Consider the following 26,288-nt stretch of genomic DNA (forward strand, 5'->3'; position numbering starts at 1 on the left):
TTAATGCTTTGTCTTTAAATTTTCTTTAACACAAATTCTTCATAGATGCTGTTAACAGATTATAAGTATTTTTCATTTATGCTAGTGAATTTAAAGACATAGTTTATCTTTATGTGAGATAAGTTTCATTTTCCTTTTTGCCATCACAAAAAACTATGGGTGGAATGCAACACCGTGTGAAGGCGATTATTCTGTCTGGCAAGCAGAAATGCTTGCACTGATTGTAAAATCTTTCCCCTCCTCTCCCATGTGCTGTTCTTAGAGTTATCCTAGTTTGGGGAGGAGGTAGGAGAAGGAGGAGGTCCCATAGTGCTTGTTGTCTCATGGCGCTGACTTCCACTAGTGCAACAACTTTGTTGAATATATGTACTAATCACCTTAGTGTTAATAGGTAAACATTGTAGTTCCTGGAGAAAAGGTGGGAGGTGAAATCTTACCTACAAGTATTGGAAGCATTAGCTTTTGCCTAACATCTGTGGCAGGGTGAACTTTTCTTTTCTGTGGATGCTGATTACTAAATAACTAGCTGACCCGGCCACGCGTTGCTGTGGTTCTTTCCTGTGATCCCCCCCACCCTGTAACGATCCATGACGTATCCTGCCCCTCCTCCCTCCACCCCGGCTCATCCCTGTGTTTCGGTAGGATACCCTTCCCTCTGTTGTCCCTGGGGAGTGTTGGCCCCTCCCCCCTGTATCTCCATACCTTGGCCCCCACCCTTGGAGAAGGAACTGTTAGGTTCTGGGTTTTATTTCCCAGCATGCACTTCTGTCTGAGCTTTCTGTTGTCCCTGGGGAGTGTTGGCCCCTGCCCCCGGTATCTTCCTACATTGGCCCCCACCCTTGGCGAAGGAAATGTCAGTTTCTGGGTTGCATTTCACAGTATTTACTTTTGTCTGAGCCCTCTGTTGTCCCCTCCCCCCTGTATCTCCATACATTGGCCCCTGCACACGCATCGTGAACATTTCTATATATTTAGATTAAGGATAGGGGATGATGATGTGCCCTGGGACCCAGAGAACTACTTAAAGAATCCCAACCCGGGGGGGGGGATCAAATAGCGAAGCCCCATAGCCCCGTAGCAACAGACAGGCCCAGACAGAAGGAGGGGGGTCATATGGGCCACTTGGGGCGGGCCTCCGAATCTAAAGGGGGCCTCGGTCAGTATATTCACAATCAGTAAAATGAGAAAAGTAACAAAAGGGTTTAAAAAAGGCCACATTATCTACCTGGCCCGGGCAAGGGGAAGGTAGGGGATTGTAAATGGGGTGGGGGGTGGCCACTGCAAATATCTGAGGACTTAAACTGGGGAGAGAAAGTGAATGGTTTTTTTTAAAGAAAAACACAGAGGCTTACAATCAGTTGTTTCTCCTAAAATAGGACATACCCATAAAATAAGCCATACCAGGATGTCTAAGCATTTGTGCAATATAAGCCATACCCCAAAAATAAGACATAGTTATAGGGGCAGTTCTGGAGGGCCCCAAGGAAGAGGCAAGGCTGGACGCGTAATAAAAAATAAGACATCCCTTGAAAATAAACCAATGTGGGTTTTTTTAAGGAATAATAAATATAAGACGGTGTCTTATTTTTGGAGAAACACGGCAAAGCCTAAGTTAAAAGGGGCACGACTGCCCTTACTTAAAATGGCCGCCGGAGCCTCGCATGTGACACAACGCCCACTAAATTATAAAGCGAAAACCCAAGTGCGTGTTAGGAGAAATGATGAACGACTGCCTAATCCTGCCAGGCGTTTATTAATGCAGCCGCCGGGAGAGGCTTTGGGTTTGGGGTGGAATAGCTGTTTTGGTGGTTGCAAGGCCTCCTGTTTTACAGGATCTCGTGGCAGAGGCGGGGTTTGTGGGTGTGGTGTGTGGTTGTGCCTAATCCCTGTGACTGGCCCCATGTGTCCCGATCCATGATCTATTCAGTTTGTGTCCCCCCCTCCATGACCGGCGTATCTCAGGACGTTTTGAAGGATGGTATTTATTTTTGTCTTGTGGATTTGGGGGGGGGGTAGTGGTGCTAAATTGTAAAGTAAAAACCCCTTGCTGTGCCCCCAAGTGCGTTGATGTGGGTTATCTACCCCCCCCACCCTACGTCAGCCCATGACCTATTTGGGCTCCTCCTCCCCCCACCTCCCACCCAGGGCTCCATTTGGGATAGTATTTAATGGGCTGTAGACCTGAGGCCTAGTATGTAAAATGGAGCCAAGGCCTCCTGTTTTACAGGATCTTGTGGCAGAGGCGGGGTTTGTGGGTGTGGTGTGTTCTTGTGCCTTATCCCTGTGACTGGCCCCATGTGTCCCGATCCATGATCTATTCAGTTCCCCCCCCCCCATGACCGGTGTGGTAGTGTTGTTAAATGGTAAAGTAAAAAACCCTTGCCGTGCAGGGGCCTACATAAATCAAAGTCTGTGCTGTGGCTTATGCCACCACCACCCCAGGCAGGCCCCGACCTCCACTTGGCAATGTTGGTTTTGTGGTGGGTTTTTTTGGGGGGGGGGAGGGTTAGTGGTGCTAAATGGTAAAGTAAAAACCCCTTGCCATGCCCCCAAGTGTGTTGTTGTGGGTTCCCCCCCCCCCGTGCCTGTCAGGGGCCTACATTAAACAAAGGCCTAATGGCCGCCTTGGGGGATTTTCACTTGCTTGGTTGATGATGATGTCATTTGGTTTGTGGGTGTGGCTTAGATTTCACAGGAAGGGAGGGGGTGGAGGAGGGTACTACGCCACTTGAGGGCGCTGTTTGACTTGGTGGAAAAGCAGGTCTGCACCTGGGCAGGTGTGCGATTTGAGGGATTTTTGCCCCCAACAACGCTCTAGGAGTGGCCTGGATCGTTATGTCAAAATTTCAGGACGATCGGTCAAGCGGTTACGGAGAAAAGTGTCAAACGGAATATATTTATATATATATATAGATTTAGTGATAGAATATAGCTATTCAGTGTTTGGGATTCCTATGTCCAGTTTATAGTGATCAAGGCTTTTTTTAAAAGGTTAAATATATGACCCATCCATATGTTTTGAAGCAGAAAGGAGGGCTATTAGGATAACATCAGTGTAGCTCTATGACCAATCCCTTTTGAAAATCTAACATAAAATTTTAAACTTAGGGTGTTCTGTTAGAATTCTTTTTAAAAAATCATTTTTATGTAATATCTGATGTTTTTCATTTGTGGCAATCAAGGCACCTTCTTGCATGCTTTTGACAAGCACTCTGTCAGAAGCACAGGAAATTGATTAAATGTACAATAGAATTATATAAAATCAAATTCAAAACCATTATCTGTTTTTTATAATAAAATGCTAGTGGAAAGAATTCCATCTGAAGACTGTTGAAAGCTGGCTGCAGTTTATGATATAACGGATAAAATCTGCATCCTTGGCCTTCCTACAACCTTTACACCAGCAGATGGTGGGCGTAAAGATGTCATTCATCATTTATTTACAATGGGCTTTATTTATTCTAGTGTCAACAGCTGCCCCAGGGAGGGAGTTATTGAATTCAAATGTGAAGCACTGGGTTATTTGCTTCCTTTCAAATTTGTCTTCAGAGCTTAGTTGCTAGGAGTCCATTCTGTACTCTAATAATGATTCATGTATTGTGAAGCCATTCAGTAAATTGGGTTGTCAGGGATTGCCAAAAAAGGTTTAGAGGTCTTGTTCTTGATTCCCCTCCCCAATGGTTCTGTGCTGTAGACTTTTTAATTCGTGGCTCCTCTTTTCCAAAATTAGTGAGGTTTTGTCCTTTCCCCCAATTCCTTACACAATAAACTTCTTAGTGTAAGTATGCAAAACTCTTACTTTCTTCACAAGGATAACACAGGAGACAAAATGAACTATGAATCTTGTATTTCTACAGGCTGGGCAGGAGTCCTTCCGTTCCATCACAAGGTCATACTACAGAGGGGCAGCAGGGGCCTTACTAGTGTATGACATTACAAGGTGAGAATCTTTCAGAAAATTTTAGACTTTTGTAACTAGCTTTTTTCTGTATGCTTTTTTTTAATCATTAACATATTTCAGTGTCTAAAACTGGTTTTCAACTGGTGGTGGAAGCAGAAGGGGACTGTCAGGGTTGATGTGACTACTCCTGAGTAATGACCTTCCACATGCTTGTTTTTCAGAAGTCTTTATTAGTGCACATTATTTACAGTGTAGCGAGCTGTTGGTTTCATGTCTCCTCATTCCGAATCAGAATCCGGTACTGCCCCCTTCTGCGATTTGGACCAACATAAAAGCCTCGGGACAGTGAATCTCCTTCCTTTTCTCCTCCTCCTCAATTCCAGTGTCGGGGGGGGGGGGGAAGGGTCTGCGGTCTGCCTGATTCCTCTCCTCTCTTTCCCTCTCCCTCTCTTCCTGCCTGTGGAGCGGGGACTCTTGGATGTTGCCAGAGGTCTGGCACTCCCTTTCCGTCTCCTGACTTTCCTCATCCGCCCCTTCACTTTCATGACTGCTTGGAGATGGGCTGCTTCTGATGAGGGGGGGCTGTTCTCTATAAGCCCTTCCCCTTACAGGGACTAAAGTGACTTCCACTGCACATCAGTTGTCCAATATATAAGTCCTAGGTTAACAACTGGTAAAGTCATTAAATTTTATGTTTATATATATTTTTAAACTTTTGCTTTGTTCATTTTTTGTTTGTGCATTGTTCCTCACTTGCGTTCTGGTCTCATTTTAGGAGGGACACTTTCAATCATTTGACAACATGGTTAGAAGATGCCCGTCAGCATTCCAATTCCAACATGGTCATTATGCTCATTGGAAATAAAAGGTATATATATATTTAAAGCATTTTGAAATGGTGTGGATTAACAGTTAATTAAAAAGCTCAGATCATTCATAATTCAGAATACTTGGACTGCTCCATAACAAGTAGCATATAGAGTACATGACCTTTATTTTTTTTAAAAATTAATTTTAACAATTGATGATCCTGGTTTGAGTCAGCTGAGTTGCCCCTCCCCCAAAAAAACCCTGACATTTTTGAGATTTTTTTTTGTAATATATCTAATTCTAGATTTGAATGCCAATTAAAACAGGGGTACCCAACACAGTGTTTCTAGATGTTTTGGCATACATCAGCCTCAGCCAGCATGACCTATGCTCAGGATGATGGAAGTTGTAATCCACAACATCTATAGGGCATCACGTAGCTAGCTTCATGTCTGAGCTGTCCCACAATATGTTAGTTCTTCTTCAATCTAGACTCCTTTGCAGTTGATCCCAAGGTTACCACGGTGGAACTCTTAACTCCAGTTGGAGGCTTATTGAATATCTTTGGTCGGCTTACTGCAATTCTTAATATAATTCTCTGGATGTTTTTTAAATCTACTTCTTCATAGTATGAACATCATTGATGAACAGATATCTTTGTTGTCTGGAAAAAAATGTGTTGTACTCACAGAAGTATCTGATACAGTCAATTGTTCAATCAATGCTGTATTATTAACATGTTGAGTTTTTTCAGATTCTGTCTAGCACTAGTAGTTCATGCATAGTTTGGACCGAATGACTTAAAGATTGTCATTATGCTACCAATAACTCTTACGTTGGCAACAGTTTATTGGAGAAAGCAGATTTCCCAAGTTCAAGGAGAACAAAACTTTATCCAAAATGAAGATAAAATTTCATTGGTGGTGATCGTAGTATTTCTTGCATTTTGCAAGCAGTGTAGTCCCCCCCCCAAAAAAATAGCTTACTAGGTGCCTTTCTATAACAAGACTGAGGAATCTTTTTAAGCCTAAGGGCTGTACTTCCTTATGGGTGGCCTTGCATAAGCCAGATGCCAGTAGTGGGTGGGGCAAATGTAGGCAGAGCAACTGGTTTGACTTTTATATTTGTACAGTAGACTACACCATAGTCATGCAAAAGCCAGAGTTTCTGCACGCAGTTCAGTGACAAGGCAAAAGCACCCGAGGCAAACAGCCAGAGAGAAGTGTGGCATGGGGCAAGTACCAAGGCCTGATAGAGAGGCCTGAAGGGCCACTTTTTAAAAGGTACTATTATTTATTAATTGATATGCAATTTATGTACCAAAATGGCTCTAGAATTTACCTATTCTGTTCTACACAATAGTGCAGGTATAGCACAAGTAAGAGATGTAGCTTGATAGAGGGGCCTGGAAGTCCACATCCAATGTGCAGACTAGAGGTTCCTCACTCCACTTCTACACAATGGACCAATCTGTGTGGTGAGGTCACTGTAGTTACATAGGAACTTCCTGCTGTTCAGAACTGTTATTGGGCTGCCATTATTATTATTAGTAGTGGTAGTAGTAGTAATAATAATAATAGTAGTAGCCTACCACCTTTCATCCAAAGATCACAGGGCAGTTCACAGCATAAAAATACAAAATGAGAACCCAAAATACATAATAAAAACAAGAAAAAGAACAAAAACCAACAACTCCCCTCCCACAATCCTACTCACTGAATTCAAAGGGACTTATTCCTAGCTAAGTGTGTGTCATAGCTTTAAAATACAGATAATTACATTAAGGTTGTAACCATTCCTCATAGGGAGGTTACTCCACCCCCTGATCATCTAAACCAGGCATGTCAAACCTGCAGCCCTCCAGATGTTTTGGCCTACAACTCCCATGATCCCTAGCTAGCAGGACCAGTGGTTGGGGAAGATGGGAATTGTAGTCCAAAACATCTGGAGGGCCGCAGGTTTGACATGCCTGATCTAAACCAAGAAAGACAATTGAGGCTAGTGGCCAGCACTACATCTTACATTGGCTAATTAAATAAGTGTTGAGTGAAGAAACAATACATCTTGTGTTAGGATCCAACAGTATCAAGGCCTGCAAGAGGGGCTGCTTGCTCTAAACACCACCTACAAAGGGTGGTCTGCAAGACCAACTGTCTATGGGGTGAGGTTTTGACAAGCATCAATGTAGTCACATAGGAACTTGCAGTTATTCAGAACTGATCTAGGGCTGCTAATACATGTCCCATATAACTTATGAAAAGAGATTTTGGAAATTTTGGAAGAAGGACTGGGTAAGAGTGACCAGCAGGCATTTGTATGTAAATGAAATGTTACTATATTAATATCCATTCTAAATTTATATTTTCTGGTTATGAACTTAGATAGAAACTGCTTTTAGAAAGCTATATCACAAAGTTGTATATGGATGCATAAATTGAGAAATGTAGACAGGAATGTCCTGTTGCCCACAATCTAGCTAATGAGGTTCATGAAAATGGCAGCTGGGATCCTGTCTGAAAAGCCGCTGGGAGTCATTTTTTCATATTATGCTGTCAGTGTATTTTTGAGGAGATGCCTCTCTTGTTAGAAATCAACATTGATAGTTCTTTGTGGTTATGTTTTTGGAGTGAGTGCATGTCTTCTCTGCCATCCTCATTCCCATTTTTCTCTCCTCAACATTGGTTTTTAATCAGTAATAGTGAATAAATTTCTTTTTAGTCACTTTGAAAGTGATTAAGGTTCTATATTGGACGTCATCAAATGTAGTGTTGTATGGACTTAATTTTAAGTAAAGATACGGTATGTGCCTAGGTGAGTTAGCTTGTGCTTGTACAGGGAACAACTGATGTCTTGTTTTCTTAGTGATCTAGAGTCTAGAAGAGAAGTGAAAAAGGAAGAAGGTGAAGCATTTGCACGAGAGCATGGGCTTATCTTTATGGAGACGTCTGCCAAAACTGCTTCCAACGTAGAAGAGGTAATTTGGTCTAATTTATTTTATATTACATGTTTACTTTCTGGGTATGATTTAGGTGGGAAGTTAGAGACACAGCTTTGAGATCAAAATAATGTCTCTGGATCCAATCAGATCTCCAGGATCCTGATCTGGTATGAGCCATTAACAAATGCCATGGAGTAAGTTTTGTCTCTCTCCCTCTTCTCTTCTGCTAGTTATTTTCATCGGTCTATGTAAATGTTTGAGAATTTGGAAAAAGAATGTGCATCACCAATTCATAATATTTTGTTAATTGAATATAAAATACAGGCGTCCTCCCACTTATGTGTGATCGACTCGCACACAGCTAGAATGTAATGATATAATTAACAAAGGGTGTTTGGACAGGGGAGAAAAATAAAAGTGATTTGGAAAATTGGAAAGAATTGTCTTCCAATTTCAGTACACATGCTTTTAAAATATACTTGAGATGGTCCTTTCGATCACTTTCCCAGAGGTCATGGAAGAAATGCTGGTGCTTGAATAATAAATGAGGCTGGGGGTGGGGAGCAGGGAGTCTGCTGGAGATAATGGTGGCAGTCAAGTCTCACACCGGAAGTTACTTTCAGAAGAGAGATACTAAATCAGGAGTGTCAGTTACAAATGGATGTGTGGAACCAGACTTTAGCCAGTGAACAGCTAATGGTCACATTCACAATTTTCATGATTTTACCTTACTTGGATGCCCAAATATAATTGTATTTAAACATTAGATTTTTCTGAAGCTTAGTTCCCCCCCCCTTAAAACTGAGTAATGTACCCATGTAATTGTTACAAGTCCAGGGGAAACTAAGTTTCTTACAGAAACCTTGAGGCACGGAACCCCATGTTGGGCAAGAAGATTAGCCCAGTGGCTTTCAGAGGGGCAGACTTGAACTTCTTATTCCTCAATCGGGACATATAAAGTTTAACTCAGTCGCTTGAAAGCTGAGTTAATTGACCCCCATCTCTCCACCTCATTCCTCAGTTCCACATAGTTTTAATAATTGCAGTCCAGTGCACCTTCCTCTCTAGGAGTAAGCCCCATTAAACTTGGTGGAGTTTACTTCTGAGTAAAAGCTGGGGTCCGCTAGATAAAAAGAATATGTGGTTTTCTTATCTTCACCTTTTCTTACATTGAACAAGTTTTTTGTATAAACTAATCTGATGGAGGCAGATGCTTCTGCTTTTATCAGTGAACAGCAATAATCTACAAATAAATGAACTACTGTGCATCAACAAATCTCATGTGAAAATGCTCAGGTAAAACTGGGAAAGAAATGACCTAGCTGTAGTATTTGGGTACTCGGCCATGGCCCCATTTTGCCTTCCCCAAATGCTTGCTAAACACTTACACCAAATTCTGCATCCAACCCCATTTCCTAGTCTCATTATATAGTTTAACACCTTCTGAGCTTTAAATATGAAATTGACGATATCATATGATTGTGCACCAGGGTGCCCATCCAGAATTCATGTTGCTAACAAGTGGTAGACTTCAATTTTATTCATTATCCTGTGATGTTAGGAGGATAACAGGTACAATGGTACCTTGGAAGTTGAATGGAATCCGCTCTGGAAGTTCGTTTGACTTCTAAAACATTCAGAAACCAAGGTGCAGCTTCTGATTGGCTGCAGGGAGCTCCTGCAGCCAATCAGAAGCTGCAGAAGCTGCATCAGACGTTCGGGTTCCCAAAAATGTTTGCAAAGCTGAACACTTACTTCCGGGTTTGCAGTGTTCGGGAGCCAAAACGTTCAACTTGCAAGGTGTTGTGAACCAAGGTACGACTGTAATGGGAAATTCTCTGGGACACAAATAAAGTTGAATCTGACCTTAATGGTGGAAATGGTTTATGCTCCTGAGATTGGTCCTGCTTTGGTTCAAAACTGTTTTGGGAAGGCATAAACTTCTTGATGAATATTTATTCTATAGTTCCACATTTTCTCTGACTTCAATGTATTAAGTCTATCATGTTAGCCAAGGAATATGGGATTTATATCATCCCTTAGTAATATGCTTGGAACATCATGTGATAGGTGAGGATTTTTCCCTGGCATTTTGTTCATTTTACTTAGGTGTTTGTTTGTTAGTTGGTTTTTGCAATTTTATCTTGCTTTCCCCTCTACAAATCACTCTTGAACTCCAGTCCTACTTGTGGGTTCCCGTAAGTGCTTAGTTGGATGCTGAATTAGATGGATCTTTGGCCTGATCCTGCCGCCATGTGTGTGATTTCTTCCTTCCTACTGCAGTTTTCACTACTTTTTTCCTTTATATTCTGCACTCATGACTTCCCCCCTCCCTCCATTTGCCTTCATCCCACATATCTCCTTTCAGTTCTCACTCTATCGCCTGCAGGTTTTAGGGTCTCTTGCTCCTTTCCTTTTTGTCTTCTGAAACTATTGTATTACAGTGGACCCTTGGGTTATGTTACCTTCGGGTAATGTAACTTTTGGGTTGTGAACACAGCAAACCCAGAAATGTATTCTTCCGGGTTTCACTACATGCGCAGAAGCGCTCTATCGCGCTGTGTGTGTGCACAAAAGCAGTGCCTCTGCTTGTGGACTTTTCTGGGTACGTACAGACCCCTGGAACGAATTACATTCATATCCAGAGGGTCCACTATACTTTCCACCACAGATCACGTCCTCTCACAATTTAAGTCATCGTTTTTATTTCCTTCCGCCATTCCCCTTTCTGTTTTCACAGAACCCTCTCTAGTTTTTCCTTAGTCTTTTCCTTTTCCATAAAATTAGCTGTACTAGAAGTACTTAGCCCATCTGCAACTAAAATTATTGGTAGAGATTAGCCCAATAATAAAATTGTTGTTGTTGTTGTTGTTGTTGTCGTCATCATTATTTACTAAAGTTCTTATCTATCTTGTTCATCTTGTCTAGATTACCTCAACATTCTCTATTGGTTTTTCCTACTACAGTGGAACCTCGGTTTTCCAAAACATTTGAAAACTGAAAATCAAAGGGCTGTCAGCAAATTCAATAAAAAAAAATGAAAACCGTGCCTCGGAAGTCACTCAACTTCCGAGGCACGTTCGAAAATGGAAGCATTCACTTCTGGCTTTTCGGCATTTGGCTTTCGAAAAGTTTGGCAGTCGAAATGTTTGAAAACTGAGGTTCCACTGTACCACTTATCATCTCTCACTTCAAAGTACCTTGCTAAAATATGCTGCTGTTGTAATTTCTCCCTTGTTCGTAAATCTGGTTTCCTCTCAATTGCCATGAACTGAGCCATAGTCCTCAGAAAGTTAATTCATTAGCTCTTCCTTAAAGGCACCGTTCATACTTCATGGTAAATCATAGTCAATAGTTCTTCCACTGGAGATAAACAAACCAGACTCTCTGGCTTGGCATTATGTTTTGCTCAAGAAAACTGATTTGTGAGAAGAACAAATTTGAACTATCATGGTTTGTTTCTTCCATGTACTAGTGAAGTGGTATGGTTTATTGTTTAGTGCAAATTGGTCTAAAGAGACCCTAGTACAATTCTCACAAATTCAGGGTACTTTTAAACTAGTAGGTAATATACAAAAATTAAGAAGTGTTTCTCAGTTTTTAAAAACTTGCGGACACAAGACATGCATCTACCAGCAACCGAAGTAAGCATACAGAATCTTATATGTAGCCCACTGCTGTGTGTTCAACATCTGTACATCAAGTCACAGATTAAACATTGGCATTGTTGAAAGGACTATAACAGATTATTTTTTGAAAAAGAGGGAAAGGAGCTTCTCTATTTGCTGCCTCAATATTATGCTTAGTAGTAGTAGCTATGGCTGCAACAAAAAATGGCTGCTGCATGGATGCACACACCAGAAAATCTGGCCCACAGTTTGAGAACCACTAAATTTTAGCGTCAGGGAAGATTTCTAAAATATTTTAATAACAGTGCTTGAACAGGCCAAGGATTTGTGGTTTTGATAGCATAGGGTTTTGTCAATGCACAGAGTTTAGTCAAACACTGTGCATAAACAGAATGGATTTCTGCTCACACAGCAGAACATATTCTTCTTCCTCTCTGACCTGCAGCCCCTCTGTGCATCCAAAATGTGCTCTGACGGGCCCGCAATCCACCAGAGCAGATTTGGGGAGCAATGAAGGGGAAACAGAAGAAAGGGAAGTCCCATTGCACAAACAAAAGTTTGTTTTCATAACATTGGATTCCAGCCACATCCTCAATTTCTGAGAAGCCTAAGCTCTGATGCATAATAATATTTAGTGAATTGGGGGGGAAGGACCTATACTATTAGAAATTTTCTAGTTTAATATTGAAAATCATTGACCATTGTTGTTGTAGTTTAGTCGTTTAGTCGTGTCCGACTCTTCGTGACCCCATGGACCAGAGCACGCCAGGCACTCCTGTCTTGCACTGCCTCTCGCAGTTTGGTCAAACTCATGTTCGTAGCTTCGAGAACACTGTCCAACCATCTTGTCCTCTGTCGTCCCCTTCTCCTAGTGCCCTCAATCTTTCCCAACATCAGGGTCTTTTCCAAGGATTCTTCTCTTCTCATGAGGTGGCCAAAGTATTGGAGCCTCAGCTTCACGATCTGTCCTTCCAGGGAGCACTCAGGGCTGATTTCCTTAAGAATGGATAGGTTTGATCTACTAGCAGTCCATGGGACTCTCAAGAGTCTCCTCCAGCACCATAATTCAAAAGCATCAATTCTTCGGCGATCAGCCTTCTTTATGGTCCAGCTCTCACTTCCATACATCACTACTGGGAAAACCATAGCTTTAACTATACGGACCTTTGTAGGCAAGGTGATGTCTCTGCTTTTTAAGATGCTGTCTAGGTTTGTCATTGCTTTTCTCCCAAGAAGCAGGCGTCTTTTAATTTCGTGACTGCTGTCACCATCTGCAGTGATCAAGGAGCCCAAGAAAGTAAAATCTCTCACTGCCTCCATTTCTTCCCCTTCTATTTGCCAGGAGGTGATGGGACCAGTGGCCATGATCTTGGTTTTTTAATGTTGAGCTTCAGACCATATTTTGCGCTCTCCTCTTTCACCCTCATTAAAAGGTTCTTTAATTCCTCCTCGCTTTCTGCCATCAAGGTTGTGTCATCTGCATATCTGAGGTTGTTGATATTTCTTCCGGCAATCTTAATTCCGGCTTGGGATTCATCTAGTCCAGCCTTTCGCATGATGAATTCTGCATATAAGTTAAATAAGCAGGGAGACAATATACAACCTTGTCGTACTCCTTTCCCAATTTTGAACCAATCAGTTGTTCCATATCCAGTTCTAACTGTAGCTTCTTGCCCCACATAGAGATTTATCAGTAGACAGATGAGGTGATCAGGCACTCCCATTTCTTTAAGAACTTGCCATAGTTTGCTGTGGTCGACACAGTCAAAGGCTTTTGCATAGTCAATGAAGCAGAAGTAGACGTTTTTCTGGAACTCTCTAATTTTCTCCATATTCCAGCGCATGTTTGCTATTTGGTCTCTGGTTCCTCTGCCCTTTCGAAATCCACCTTGTTCTTCTGGGAGTTCTCGGTCCACATACTGCCTAAGCCTGCCTTGTAGAATTTTAAGCATAACCTTGCTAGCGTGTGAAATGAGCGCAATTGTGCGGTAGTTGGAGCATTCTTTGGCACTGCCCTTCTTTGGAATTGGGATGTAGACTGATCTTCTTCAGTCCTCTGGCCATTGCTGAGTTTTCCAAACTTGCTGGCATATTGGGTGTAGCACCTTAACAGCACTTGCCACTTTTGTCCTTGATTTTGGTAATCTTTGTACGAAATGTTCCTTTCATATCTCCAATTTTCTTGAACAGATCTCTGGTTTTCCCCATTCTATTGTTTTCCTCTATTTCTTTGCATTGCTCATTTAAGAAGACCCTCTTGTCTCTCCTTGCTGTTTTTTGGAAATCTGCATTCAGTTTCCTGTATCTTTCCCTATCTCCCTTGCATTTTGCTTGCCTCCTCTCCTCCGCTATTTGTAAGGCCTCGTTGGACAGCCATTTTGCTTTCTTGCATTTCCTTTTTCTTGGGATGGTTTTCGTTGCTGCCTCCTGTATAATGTTACGAGCCTCCATCCATAGTTCTTCAGGCACTCTGTCCACCAAATCTAAATCCTTAAACCTGTTCCTCACTTCCACTGTGTATTCATAAGGGATTTGATTCAGATTGTATCTTACTGGCCCAGTGGTTTTTCCTACTTTCTTCAGTTTAAGCTGGAATTTTGCTATAAGAAGCTGATGATCTGAGTTACAGTCAGCTCCAGGTCTTGTTTTTGCTGACTGTATAGAGCTTCTCCATCTTTGGCTGCAGAGAATATAATCAATCTGATTTCGATGTTGCCCATTTGGTGATATCCATGTGTAGAGTCGTCTCTTGTGTTGTTGGAAGAGAGTGTTTGTGATGACCAGCTTGTTCTCTTGACAGAACTCTATTAAATATAAATTAACATTGAAAGCCACCAGGTGGCAGCATGCTACATGAAGAGAAAAGTCAAAGACATTATTTTAATGTTCTGTAAAGAGAAAGTATTTTTTCTTTTTGTAGCAAAAGTCATGTTCATAAATATTGAGTTTTATTAAATCAACCATTTATTTATAGGTGTTCTTGTTGTGCATACTAATATGCCAATAAATTTTGCATATTTGTTGACAAGCTGCAACCTACATATTGTCTATCTTTAAAAATGAGTCTTGTCTTGTCCCCATGTTAAACCTATAACATTTCCATATTTTGCATCCTCAGTCAGATTATGTGGTTATGGATTTATTTAAACTAAGATAGATTGGCATACCCCTGAGTCTTGACACCAAAAAAAGGGAGAGAAACATGTAAGACTTTGGTCTGAAATCACACAATGTCATTAGGCTTTCTCAGTCCTACCCACTGAGATCTTTTCAACTAGAGATAGAATCACAGAATTGTAGAGTTGGAAGGGATCCCGAGGATCATCTAGCCCAACCCCTGGCATTGCTGGAATCTCAAGTAAAGCATTCCTGACAGATGGCCATTCAACCTCTTCTTAAAAACCTCCAAGGAGGAAAGAGAGCCCACAACCTTCCAAGGTTTGACATTGCACTGTCAAAACAGCTCTTACTGGGTCCTACCTTCCAGAGTAGGAGAAAACAAGCTGGTTCTCTCTTCCATATGACAGCCCTTTAGATATTAAGATGGCTATCATATCTCCTCTCAGTCTCCTCTTTCCCAAGTTAAACATACCCAACTCACTCAACCATTCCTCATAAGGCTTGGTTTCCAGACCCTTGATCATCTTGACTGCTCTCCTCTGCACATGTTCCAGCTGGTCAATATCCTTCTTAAATTGTGGCACCCAGAACTGGACATACTAGCCAAAGAAACCTTTTGGTATTATTTTTAACCTCTCTTGCAAGCTGGAACTGATTCCGAGCTTTGGCCCACCTGACATTCTCTCTGCAACTGTTGGCTACTCATCCTTACTCTTCCTTTGGGATTTCTCCTTTCTTCCATTTCTTATACATTCCCCTTTTCTCATCTCAGTTCCTCTGTAAGCTCCATATGCAGCCACACTGGTTTCTTTAGATGCCTCCCGCTTTTCTTTCTTGTTGTGCCTTGAAGATGTTGGAGTTAATGCGGCACATTCAAAGTCTACCACTGACCTATGATCACCTTCATAGGATATTGGCATTATTTCGCCATTATAATGGATAATTGTCAGAAGCCATGAGTTTTATTGGAGTGAAAGAGTAAGCATATTTTAACAGTTATACATTTACATAACATGAAATGGAGAAATTGCAAGCATTTTATCTAGGTTATAAAACGTAAGAACAAACCATGGTTTTTATTTGTGGCTTGTTTGGGAAGTGCAAACTACAAACCACTACCTCTTGTTGGCGTTTCTTTCATATTGGCTTACCATGACATGTAGTTTAGGCCACTATCTGTGTAGACAGTCATAAAAGAGCATGGGAGCCTCCCACTTACATGGGACTTCAATCATGACATTTTAGGTGCTGTAACCTGACCTTTATTTGCCATTGGTACACTTCTTAATAGATGTCTAAATAATGCCATACTCCTCTTTGCGTGTGCACATGATTTGGATTTAATGCCTGAATTTTTAAAAAGTATTTTAAGGGTGAGCTGTCCAGATGAACTAATATTTGAGAATTTAATTTTTAAAAAATTGTTTTATGAAAACAAAGCGGATTGCATAAGAGATTGCAGTTGTATGAAGTTCCAAAGTTATAAGTAGTTTTCAATTACTATGGCATATTATGCCCTTGCAGTAATTGGTGTTTTATCAGAAGCCAAAATACAATGTATTTCTTTTTTTATATATTGAAAACTTCTATTTCTGAAGAATGCAAATCAATTCAGTGTTGGCTGAAAGCCAATTTCTGAGCTCCAGTGCACGTTTGAAAAACCTACTCACTTCCTAAGTGCCTTGTGAATCTGCAATGATTAATTCTTCTCATTATTTTGCTGCAAATTCTCATGACCCTCTGTGATGATTCGATCACCCACTTAGAGTTTATGCATATTCATATCTTTCCACTCATGGCTGCAGTTGTTCAAGTCTCCTTCACTGGCTGTGGTATGCACTTGGTGCAGTAATTGAGCTGCAGTAGATTGATTACTCTAGGGAGCTGTAAGGCCTTTAAAGGTGAAAACATATCAGTCCTGTTAATTAGGAAACAAAGCTCTGGTGGCAAGTTCAGCAGTCAAATGCTTCCAGTGTAGAAATGAGGAAAGGTATGATTTGTTCCCCTCCATGAACTCTGTTTACTTTTTAATATTTGAATTAGATTTGTGACCAGGCGTGGCAAGCTTGAGTAGATGATAGCTGCATTGTAGGGTTGTAAGGAGTCAAAAGAACTTGATGTGCGATATTGGCTAACTTTGCTACTGCCATTAAAATCTTACATAGTATATTGTCTTTCAAATTCTTCTCATAGTATTAAATGGGGAAACAAAGCCATTTTGTGCATTAAATAATAATTGGCTAATATGTTAGGCATGATAATAATTAAAATGTTTCCTGTAGACTTTTGGGAGCGGGAAATGTTTTCTACTTTAAGATCAGGCATCCCCAAACTGCGGCCTTCCAGATGTTTTGGCCTACAACTCCCATGATCCCTAGCTAACAGGACCAGTGGTCAGGGATGATGGGAATTGTAGTTCAAAACATCTGGAGGGCCAAAGTTTGGGGGTGCCTGTTTAAGATGATACCTTTCCATCATGTGTAAGGTTGTCATTATTTTTGTGAGAAATTTTGAAAACAGTGGGAGGGAAGTTTGGCTTTCTTGAGCTAAAATGCATCTATTGTAACACTGCTTGCTATGTAAACAATAATAAAGCTAATTCAGTTTCAGAAGCCTAATGATAAAATGCAAGGAAGGAGAGCAGCGGGATGAGATAAAAGTTCAGGGTGATAAGGATCAACAGGAACTTCGTTTTGTGGACATAGGCAGACATTGTGCTGTGAAGACACAGAAGTTACTCAATTGATGTTCTGAACAACACTCTTGCACTTATGTATCTTGTAGATATTGTCCATATACTTCCTTTTTTTTTACTATATCTATATAAGCAACTTCACTAAAGACCCCTGAGTAAACTTAGCAGTCATTGAATACTGTAATGTGATATCGTTTTGTGGCTCAGGACCTGGTCAAGTAACAGGAAGCTGAGAGTAGAAAGAAATGGACAATGCTGCAAAGGATCAGATAGCCAATGGTACAAAAAATTGTCTGTGTGAGATTCTGCATAGCCACTTAGAGTATAACATTATGGGCTAGATTCACAAGTAGTTTGCTTTAAAAGTTGCTAAGTTGCCCATTTGTGCGAAGAGGGGGCTCTGCTTAATCTTGTTACATACTTACACACACACAATCCTAATCCCTCCCCTTCCTAGAAGACTTTCCAGCAGGCACTGGAGGGCCCTTCATGTCATCTTCACTGGGAGATTCACACACACCCTACCTTTACTGGGAGAAGAATTCTGTGCTTCTATTGTGCTATATTTATGAAGTGTACATATCCATAATTTGGATTTAAAGTCTCAAACTATTATTTATTTTTTCAGGCGTTTATTAATACAGCAAAGGAAATCTATGAGAAAATACAGGAAGGCGTTTTTGACATTAATAATGAGGTAAGTTCTTCAAATGTTAGAATGCTGTAAGAGACAAAATAACAATATTCACATCTTGCACCAAGCTTGTTACACACACTGAATGTATGCTGAGCTCCTTGTATACTCTGTTTTTGGGTATATATAGTTATAATTGTGGAGTATGAAGTTCCCCTCTCCAACCAAGACTCAACTTTAAATCTTCCAAAGAAAAAGTATCCATCATTTGTATCCATTTCTCCATATGATATCAGCAACTTTCAGTACAAATGAGTAGTCAAAGTAGTCAAAAGGATAATTTGTTTGCCACATGTGGGTTGGGTACTGTCAGAGACAGAATAAATATGAGACTTGCATGAAAATTTTACTATATTCAAGATTTAGCATGCTATCTTATGTGTAATTACATCAGAGTAAGGCCTCTTGAACTTGGGATTTGTTTCCAAGTCAGTAGCCATAGGACTGAGGTGTTCTATATATTTGGAATTTGTAATCTCTAGTTTTGCTCATTTTGAGAGATTTGAAAACCATATTTGAAAACCATATTTCAAATAGGTGTACATACCATCCATGTCTGCACATTCTTTAGTTCATGGTTGTTATATTGATCCATGCTGAGATCTCTGTGGTATGTTCTTCAAAGTCTCATAATCTACTTCCTTAATTGAAAATGACAGATTGTCATAGACTGGATGGTCAGGGCTAGTCTTTCATCTCTAGGTCACCGATTCATTAATTGGGAATCTAGTGGCTGGAATCCAAACAACCACACAAATAATTTCATACATCCTAGGGAGTTTTGAGCATGAGAGCGAGGGGTCTGAAGGGGTGAGTCAGGAAACAGAGAGGGAGTGCCAGGGCTCTGACAACATCAAAGAGCCCCTGCTCCATAGGCAGGAAGAGAGGGAGGCGGAAAGAGTGGACAGAAATAGGTCAGACAGAAGACCCGTCCCCCCGACGCCGGAATTGCGGAGGAGGGGGAAAGGGAGGCGCTTCTCAGTTCCGAGGCTTTTATGCTGGTCCCGAACGCGGAAGGGGGTAGTGCAGGAATCTGACTCGAGCGGGTAGACATGAAATGAGCAATCCGTTACACTGTAAATAATGTGCACCAATAAAAACGTCTGAAAGACAAGCATGTGGACAGTCGTTACGCAAGAGTAGTCACAACACACCCTGACAATTATGTTTTTTCCTGTTTGCCTTTTATTTGGCAAATGGCTGTGATGAAATAGAATTATAATATTTCAGACCTAGAGGGTATTAACTGTCAGATGAGACCTTCCCCCATTTTTACAAACACATTGCTTAGTAAAACGCTTTGTGTTAAAAATTCACATCTCTGGCAAAGTCGTCATATGCACTTACTTTTAGAGGTCTCTTCTGCCCAGCATCTGGAGGTTTCAGTATGACCCTGCAACAGTTCCTCCCTTCATTTATGAGTCTTTAGAAAAGAGGAAACCGCTTTGCGGGGTTGTCTTCAGAGTTATTCCTCCATTCTTCTTTATTCTCAGTTCTTCTGAAGACTAAATACTGGGGAACTAATATGAGTTAGTTTTTCTTTTCTTAAATTGTGCAGGATTCTACTGTTTGGTTATTTTTCACAAAGTGACATCACCTTACTGGTTTTCTCTGATGACGATTACCAGTCTCCAGTAGTGAATAATAAGTAATTTGAATGTGGTCTTGTGTGTTGAGAAATTATTTTTATTATCTAATAGAAACTGTCTGAAAACCAACATGTGCCCAAAAGTCAAGGGAAAACTTATTTGAACAGGATAGTCGGCTCATAAAAGTGATGGAGTGAATTCACTTTGTTACAATGTCACCAAATCCATATTAGGGCAATTACCTCTTGAGACCAACCAAAATATCACAAAATAGTGTGCAAGTTTTCAAGTTCTCCAGAACTCTTCATCAGGCTAGATGGTAAACAGGGTGGTGGGGTGGGGAGGGGCTTTTTTGGTTGGACAGCAGGTGCAGGCTCCATGTCTTCAATGACAACTATTTTATTATGGGTCTAACAGCTATCTTTATATAAAGAAACAAAATAGCTGTTTCAGTGTTATTTAAATTTAAAATTTGACACATACAATACTTTCTGAAAATGAAGCTTCCTTAGAGCAAACGTTGCATCTGCACAAGTTGTATTACTGATTTTGTATTAGTTCTGTCCAGCCGCCTCTGCGTATGAGAGAGGTTTATCCATAACAGCACATATTATAACCTTCCCCTGTTCATGCTGGGCATGTTTCTGCTGTGCCTTGAAGAGCTGCAAGCCCCTGGATGTGTGTAAATGAAGTGTGGCAGGGTCTAGGATTATCAGGAATAGTGGTATGACTAGCACAAGACCAGCATGAGAAGGCTGAGTTACACTATATACTATGTGTCTCTCCTTGTTTTCCCTAGTACCATTTGAACTACCTCATTCTCATCTGATAACTAAAGAACATATGGTTTAAAGTTAGCAGTGGATAGCATATATATTGGACAGTAATCATTGGCTCTGAAAAATAATGCTTGTTGTATCTGTCGAGTTTCATATAGAATCTGACTGCTTTACTGTGCCTTATGGAGATTTGATTGCCGTATGCTGTCAAGAGCCAACAGTGCATGCTATTTACTTGGCTCAGTGCCAAGTCTGGCTCCTTGATTCCTCAAGAAGTTGCTACCAGCCCAGAGGGGGCAAAACCAATGAGCCATAGGGCATGCTTTTTATTAAAGAGGAGTCAAAGAGCGAAAAGAAACCACATCAGCTGCTGTCAATACTGAGCTAGTGCCAGAAACCCCAAGGCTACTACTGTTGCAGAACAACTGCCAAGCACTATAAATCTGAGATTTACTGTGACGCAAAGTTTCCTTAAGAGCTTAATTTCTGAAGCTACTGTATTACTTTTCTTAAAGTGCTGTATTTTTAGGTAAAATCCACTTGAGGGAGTGTGGGTTAGGATATAAGTGTAAGTTTGATGAATGAAAGAACAGTACTCTGTGTGTGGTTCTTGGCAACTTGCCATGTCTTTGGGGATCATAGAAATTATTGATGACACAGAACACTTGTATGCCCTTAGTCTGTACAGCTGACTCAACATAGAAGGAAATGCAGTCAAGAGAAGAAAAGGGTTTGCTGTGTGAGACCAGAAGAAATCTGAACTTACTTCTTTTGGTGGGACCAAAGCTTTATTAGGCATATTAAGGATTTCTACTGTTATGAAACAGTTTGAAAACCTTCAGTGTATAGGTTGCCTACATATATACATTAGTACTGGCAAGGATAGATTATTGGATTCTGTTGTACAGAAGTGGTGAAAAAATGAAATAATATATCCTGTTCTTGATTTTTGTTTCCTTAATTGCTACCAGACATTGTTTTTAATAGGATTTCCCCCCTACAGCTTGATTATCATGAAAAGGAGACAATAAGTTTAGATGTTCATAAATCAGAAGTGGATTAAGTACTTTAAAATGCTGTAGCTTCTGGCAGTGTTCCAAAAATATTAATGTGCATTCAACTTTTATTATTTCAGGCAAATGGCATTAAGATCGGCCCTCAGCATGCTGCTACTAATGCAACACTTGCAGGCAATCAGGGAGGACAACAGGCTGGTGGAGGCTGCTGTTGAACCTATTTTTACTTCCTAGCTGCCTGAAGGGGCCTACTAACTTGTTTCACCCTCCCCCGCTCAATTTCAACTACGACATGAAATTATTGTAAGATGGCATCATGTTGCAGAAGACTTTATTCTTCAAATTCTTGTACAACTTTGAATAAATGGTTAATGTTCACTTAAAAGACAGGTTTTGGAGATTGTATTCATATCTATATTTCCATTTGATTTCTAAGTCAATTGATGTGATTATTTTTTGTTAAATGTTGTCTTGTGCCCTTGACTACGAACTGTATTAAACACTACAAAGTCATCTGAGTATTTTAATCAGTTTGTGTAGTTAGGTTGCCCAACTACAGTGGTTTCCTAATGTTTAATATTGTAGAACTGTCTTCAACTCTTGTCCATTTTCAAGGCTCTAAAGAAAAACAGAAGGACTCTTTTCTGTATTTATCATTTACTTTCTGTATATATAGTTTAATAACTTGCTTGGGTGTATTTGCCAAGCTATAATTCTTTAATGCATTTGCATAAATTCTATACATTTAGAGCTTGGACTACAGAAGCATTATTAGGAATTTGCTTAGATGCTGAATTTTAAACCTTCTTGACATTGTTAGCATGTTTGTCCTTTTGTCATTATCCTAGAGTCCAAAAATGCTTTATGTATAGTATTAGAAGCTACATATGCCTATTTTAATGCCAAATGTTTGCTATTTGCTCACAACTTCCACAGCACCTCTTCAGAAATGGATTAGCTGTTTGCCTTAATTATGTAGGTTAAACATATTATAATGAATGAAAAATACAGGAAGCATTGAAACTCATAAAATGGCACATTATGAAGACTTCATATTTCTTAAAACGTTATTTGCCTCTTCATTTCTAGGTATATTTCCATCAAGGATAGTTTTTCAACTTAGATGTACAGTGGCTGTGTAAAGTTGATTTGGTTCTTTTTCTTTTTTGGTGACAACTTGTAATCTTAATATGGTAAGCATCTTGTCTATTGTGAAGGGGGTGTGACAATAAAACTGCCAGATTGAAAATCCTGATTAAGGCCAAACTTGGAAATGCTTTAGTGCTGTACTCCACATGATGATTCCCCCCCCATGCTTCTAATGAATTAGTATACATCACTGCAAAATAAACTCCTGTTTAATTATATATTTCAAGTAGAGAATATTAATGACACTCTTTAACTATATGAGAACATCTTTTCTTGACCCTAATCTGTATTGCTGGGTTTTCCAGGGTAAACTATTTATAGATATGTTTGAATGGAATTACACAATTCTTACTCTTCCATATTTAGATTGTCTTGGTGGGCATACTTTAGCTGAAGAATTCATTTTGGAGTCCAGTTATTCGTTACAGTTGTATCTCATTTGTTCCTCTGAGTTCAGAGCAGCACTTGAGCTTCACAGCAATCATGAGGTAGATTAATCAGAGAGAGATGGTGACCAGTCTGTACTTAGCAAGGAGCCAATAACTACTTGTTGACAGGTAAAACAAAGCTTATCCATTTGGTGCCTGTTGCTGAGAACTACTTTGTACATTTTAAAAATTACCCCCACCCCAAAAAAACGTTATTTAACAAAGTGAAGGTTTGTAATTTTCTTCAATTTTGAATCTACACATTTAAAGTTGTGTAAATATGTTTCCAGTTTGTGCTACTTTGTCTTCCATGTTATTTTCTTACTTTGAAATTCTTTTATACAAATAGCATGGTTATGGATTTTGGTTCTTAAAATACTGACATCACTTTAAAACTACCTTACATGTAATTAAGGTCCATTTCTAAGCTGATCTTGTACAAGTGATTTTTCCTTACATAATAATACAACTGCACAAGAATTCACAAATGCGTTTCTAGATCAATTGCGAGCATGCGTAGAGTCTCAAAGACAGTGCACACAATCAATTTAGCATTTAGTTATTTAAAGCATTTTTATTCTTCTCTTCAGCTAAAAAGGCACCCATGGTGGCTTAAATGTGATCTGTTTATTCAAAATATTTGCATACCACCCATCATCCAACAGATTTTGGGCTGGTGAACAAGGGTAAATAATGAATTGTTTCTATCATAAATACTAAAATAATCAGTATTATCATTATTTAGTAAGTTTCTGTACTGCCCTTCATCAGAAGGTCACAGGGTGTTTTACAATACAAAGATGCATACCATAGTGACAAACAATAACAGCCCCACAAAGTTTTTAAAGCCATAGATCATTTAATTAATCAAAGGCCTAGAAGAGGATAAATAAAATGACAGCATGGGCAATAATATGAAGCAGAAGCTAAAAACATAATGTGTCAGATTGAGGTACTGCACAAATTAAAATGCCTGGAAAAATAGAAATGTTTTAACCTGGTGCCAAGAAAAATAGTGTAGGTACTAACTAGCAAATTCCATAAGGGGCACCAATGTTGAAGAAGCCCTCTTTGTTACATAACACACTTAAAGAAAAGAAGGTACTTGGAAGATCTTCATTAGAAATTTTCAAAACATGGGTAGGCTCCTATGGAAGAGGCCTCATTCTGGTGTTTTTCAAGTTTAGTTCTACCACTTCAAATTGTGGCTAGAAGGGAAAGGCAGCTGGTACAGTTCATTAACGGCTAGTTTGATGTAAGCAAACCTAACTTACCGGTAAAAGCCTGGACTCTCCTGACAGGTTATTCATTGTGATGACCAGGTCTGTTTCAGTGCCAAAACCAGGCCTGTGTCCAGATAATCGGTTTCATTGAAAAGGGTCTGGTGTTGGGTAGCCACAACCCTCTCTTACATCAACCACAAGAGACTCTGATTTGTTGCTTTAGAAAGCAGCTTCATTCACTCCATAGCACTTCAGAGGCTACAAAAAAACCACCTTTCTACGTCTTCCATTTGCTCATGAGGAAATAAAAAAAATGGCCATAACTCCCCGCCACCCTTTGACTGAATTGAGTGTGTGGGATAATGAACATGCTAAATTTCAGAGAAAATGCTCCAGTGTATAACATGACTCCAAATTTTTGATTGAAAAAAACTTAGGAAGAAACATTTTCTTATACACAGAAAAATATGGTACATATTCTACCTTGCTTGAGCTGGTTCATAGCAGATTTGTTACTAAGCACCTAATAGACTTTTGCACTTCAAACTATTGTTTCTCAACAGGTATTGTTAATTCTGTGAAATCAATACATCAGATATATTGGAGGTGTTGCTTTATCTTTATGAAACTTTTTAGGTGCTGAAAATACAGTTGGATGAAAGAAATCTGATATGACACTACATATGAGAGCTGCCCCATACACATAGTTGGCCATTGCCACAGTAAGATAGTGATTAAAAGCACCAAGTCAATCTGCTCCGTATTACTGAATAGAACTTTAAAAAGCAATGTTTGCATAGAAGTGGGTACAGCAGATCAGATGGCCACTAGAAAACTCTATGGCTGAAGCTTTGTAGGAAGAGACCCCAGCAGTGAGATACATTTTTCTTAGGTGTAAGTGTATTCCAGAGTTTCCATTTACATACAGTTTTTATGCATTTTATGACAGGGTTGGAGAATCGCTGGCCTTCCACTCTTGTTTGACTACAGCTCCCATAATCCTTGACCATCTGTCATGCTGGCTGGCTAATGGACTTTGAATCCAACAACATGGAGGGCCATACGTTCCCAGTCCCTGCCTTTAGACTGACTTTAAAGTTCAATATAATGTACTCTTTCTAAATAATAGCAGAATCTAGTGCATGTCTACTCAATAAGTTCCATTAATTTCAGTCAGACTTACTCCCACGTAAGCAGGTTTAGAGTTGCAGTATAAACATCTGTAGTTACATATTTTGTCATCTGTACTTTATACCTTTATATCCTATCTGTCTCAATATGAGACAAGCTATGCAGTTTTAAAACTACAAAATATTAAAGCCGTACTAGAAATATAGCGGAAGTATGTTTTTTGCAGCAAAAAGAATTGTATAACTATTCTTACGTGCACAAAAATATAATTAACTCCACATATTGGTGATCTCTCCCAAGAGGAGGCTTATATACATATGTTCTTGTACTGCTCCTTTTTCACTGGTCGAGGTGCAGAGTTTCTTTTCTAACTACATCGTAACTTTGTTAATAGTATACCATACTAATTTTGTTTTATTGTGCCACTGAAGTCTCAGTCTGTAAATAATCCATGTCGGTACTATGTAAGTAGCTGATGAAATGTCTTTACTAGGTTTGCTGCGCATGAAAGAAACCACATCATTTGGTAATAAAAACTACTAACAGACTCTAACAAAGCCAAGACCATGACAAAAAGCAGCATGTTATGGATCTATCACATCTATTCTTGGGACTGATTTTATTATTTTTGGACCTATTACAAGCCCTGTGTTAAATATTGTGGATGATAAGAGGAAACAGACTCTTGGCAAATGTGGAAAACCAATTACAGTATATTACCCTACTCAGGCTACAGTAAAGGAGGATCTGAGCCAGAGGCTTATTCCCTGCTTGCTTTAGCAGCTGAAAAGTTTTTCCTACTGTAGAATTGGCTTGAGTTAAAAGAGTGTTGCTACGAAAACCTCACTATAGACAGTGCTTACTAGAGAGGGTGAAATTGACCCACTAAGTAAGGCTGTAGTTCTGTCAAGGGGTGTGATAATTAAATAAATCACCTTTTCTTATAGATAAGAATGCTCACTTAGAAACTAAACGTGCCTTTGTATACAACATTCAAGGACCTCAGCGCTTCCTTACATTGGTGAAAAGACTAACAAAATTTTACATTAGATTTTTTTAAAAATAATCATAAATGCATCTTGATTTTTTTTAGCACTCAAACATTTAAAATGTTCTGTTTGACATGACTGGCCTTGTAAACTTTGGTAGACAACTGCAATATTAGGAAGCTACTCACATACCTTTT

The 26,288-nt window shown here is 39.8% G+C and overlaps 1 protein-coding gene across 1 annotated transcript in view; it reads left to right on the top strand.

The window, feature by feature from the left end:
- The window catches only part of RAB2A (RAB2A, member RAS oncogene family), a 37,082-nt gene extending 14,544 nt beyond the window's left edge, over positions 1-22,538 (top strand). The window contains exons 4-8 of the mRNA XM_035125144.3: positions 3,858-3,940; positions 4,677-4,769; positions 7,574-7,685; positions 17,722-17,790; positions 21,291-22,538. Of these exons, the coding sequence (XP_034981035.1) occupies positions 3,858-3,940; positions 4,677-4,769; positions 7,574-7,685; positions 17,722-17,790; positions 21,291-21,386 (453 nt within the window). The 3' untranslated portion in view covers positions 21,387-22,538. The remainder of the gene's footprint in view (positions 1-3,857; positions 3,941-4,676; positions 4,770-7,573; positions 7,686-17,721; positions 17,791-21,290) is intronic.
- The last annotated feature ends 3,750 nt before the right edge of the window (positions 22,539-26,288 follow it).

The sequence above is a fragment of the Zootoca vivipara genome, chromosome 8, assembly GCF_965207765.1.
Source record: "Zootoca vivipara chromosome 8, rZooViv2.hap1.1, whole genome shotgun sequence".
NCBI lineage: Eukaryota > Metazoa > Chordata > Lepidosauria > Squamata > Lacertidae > Zootoca > Zootoca vivipara.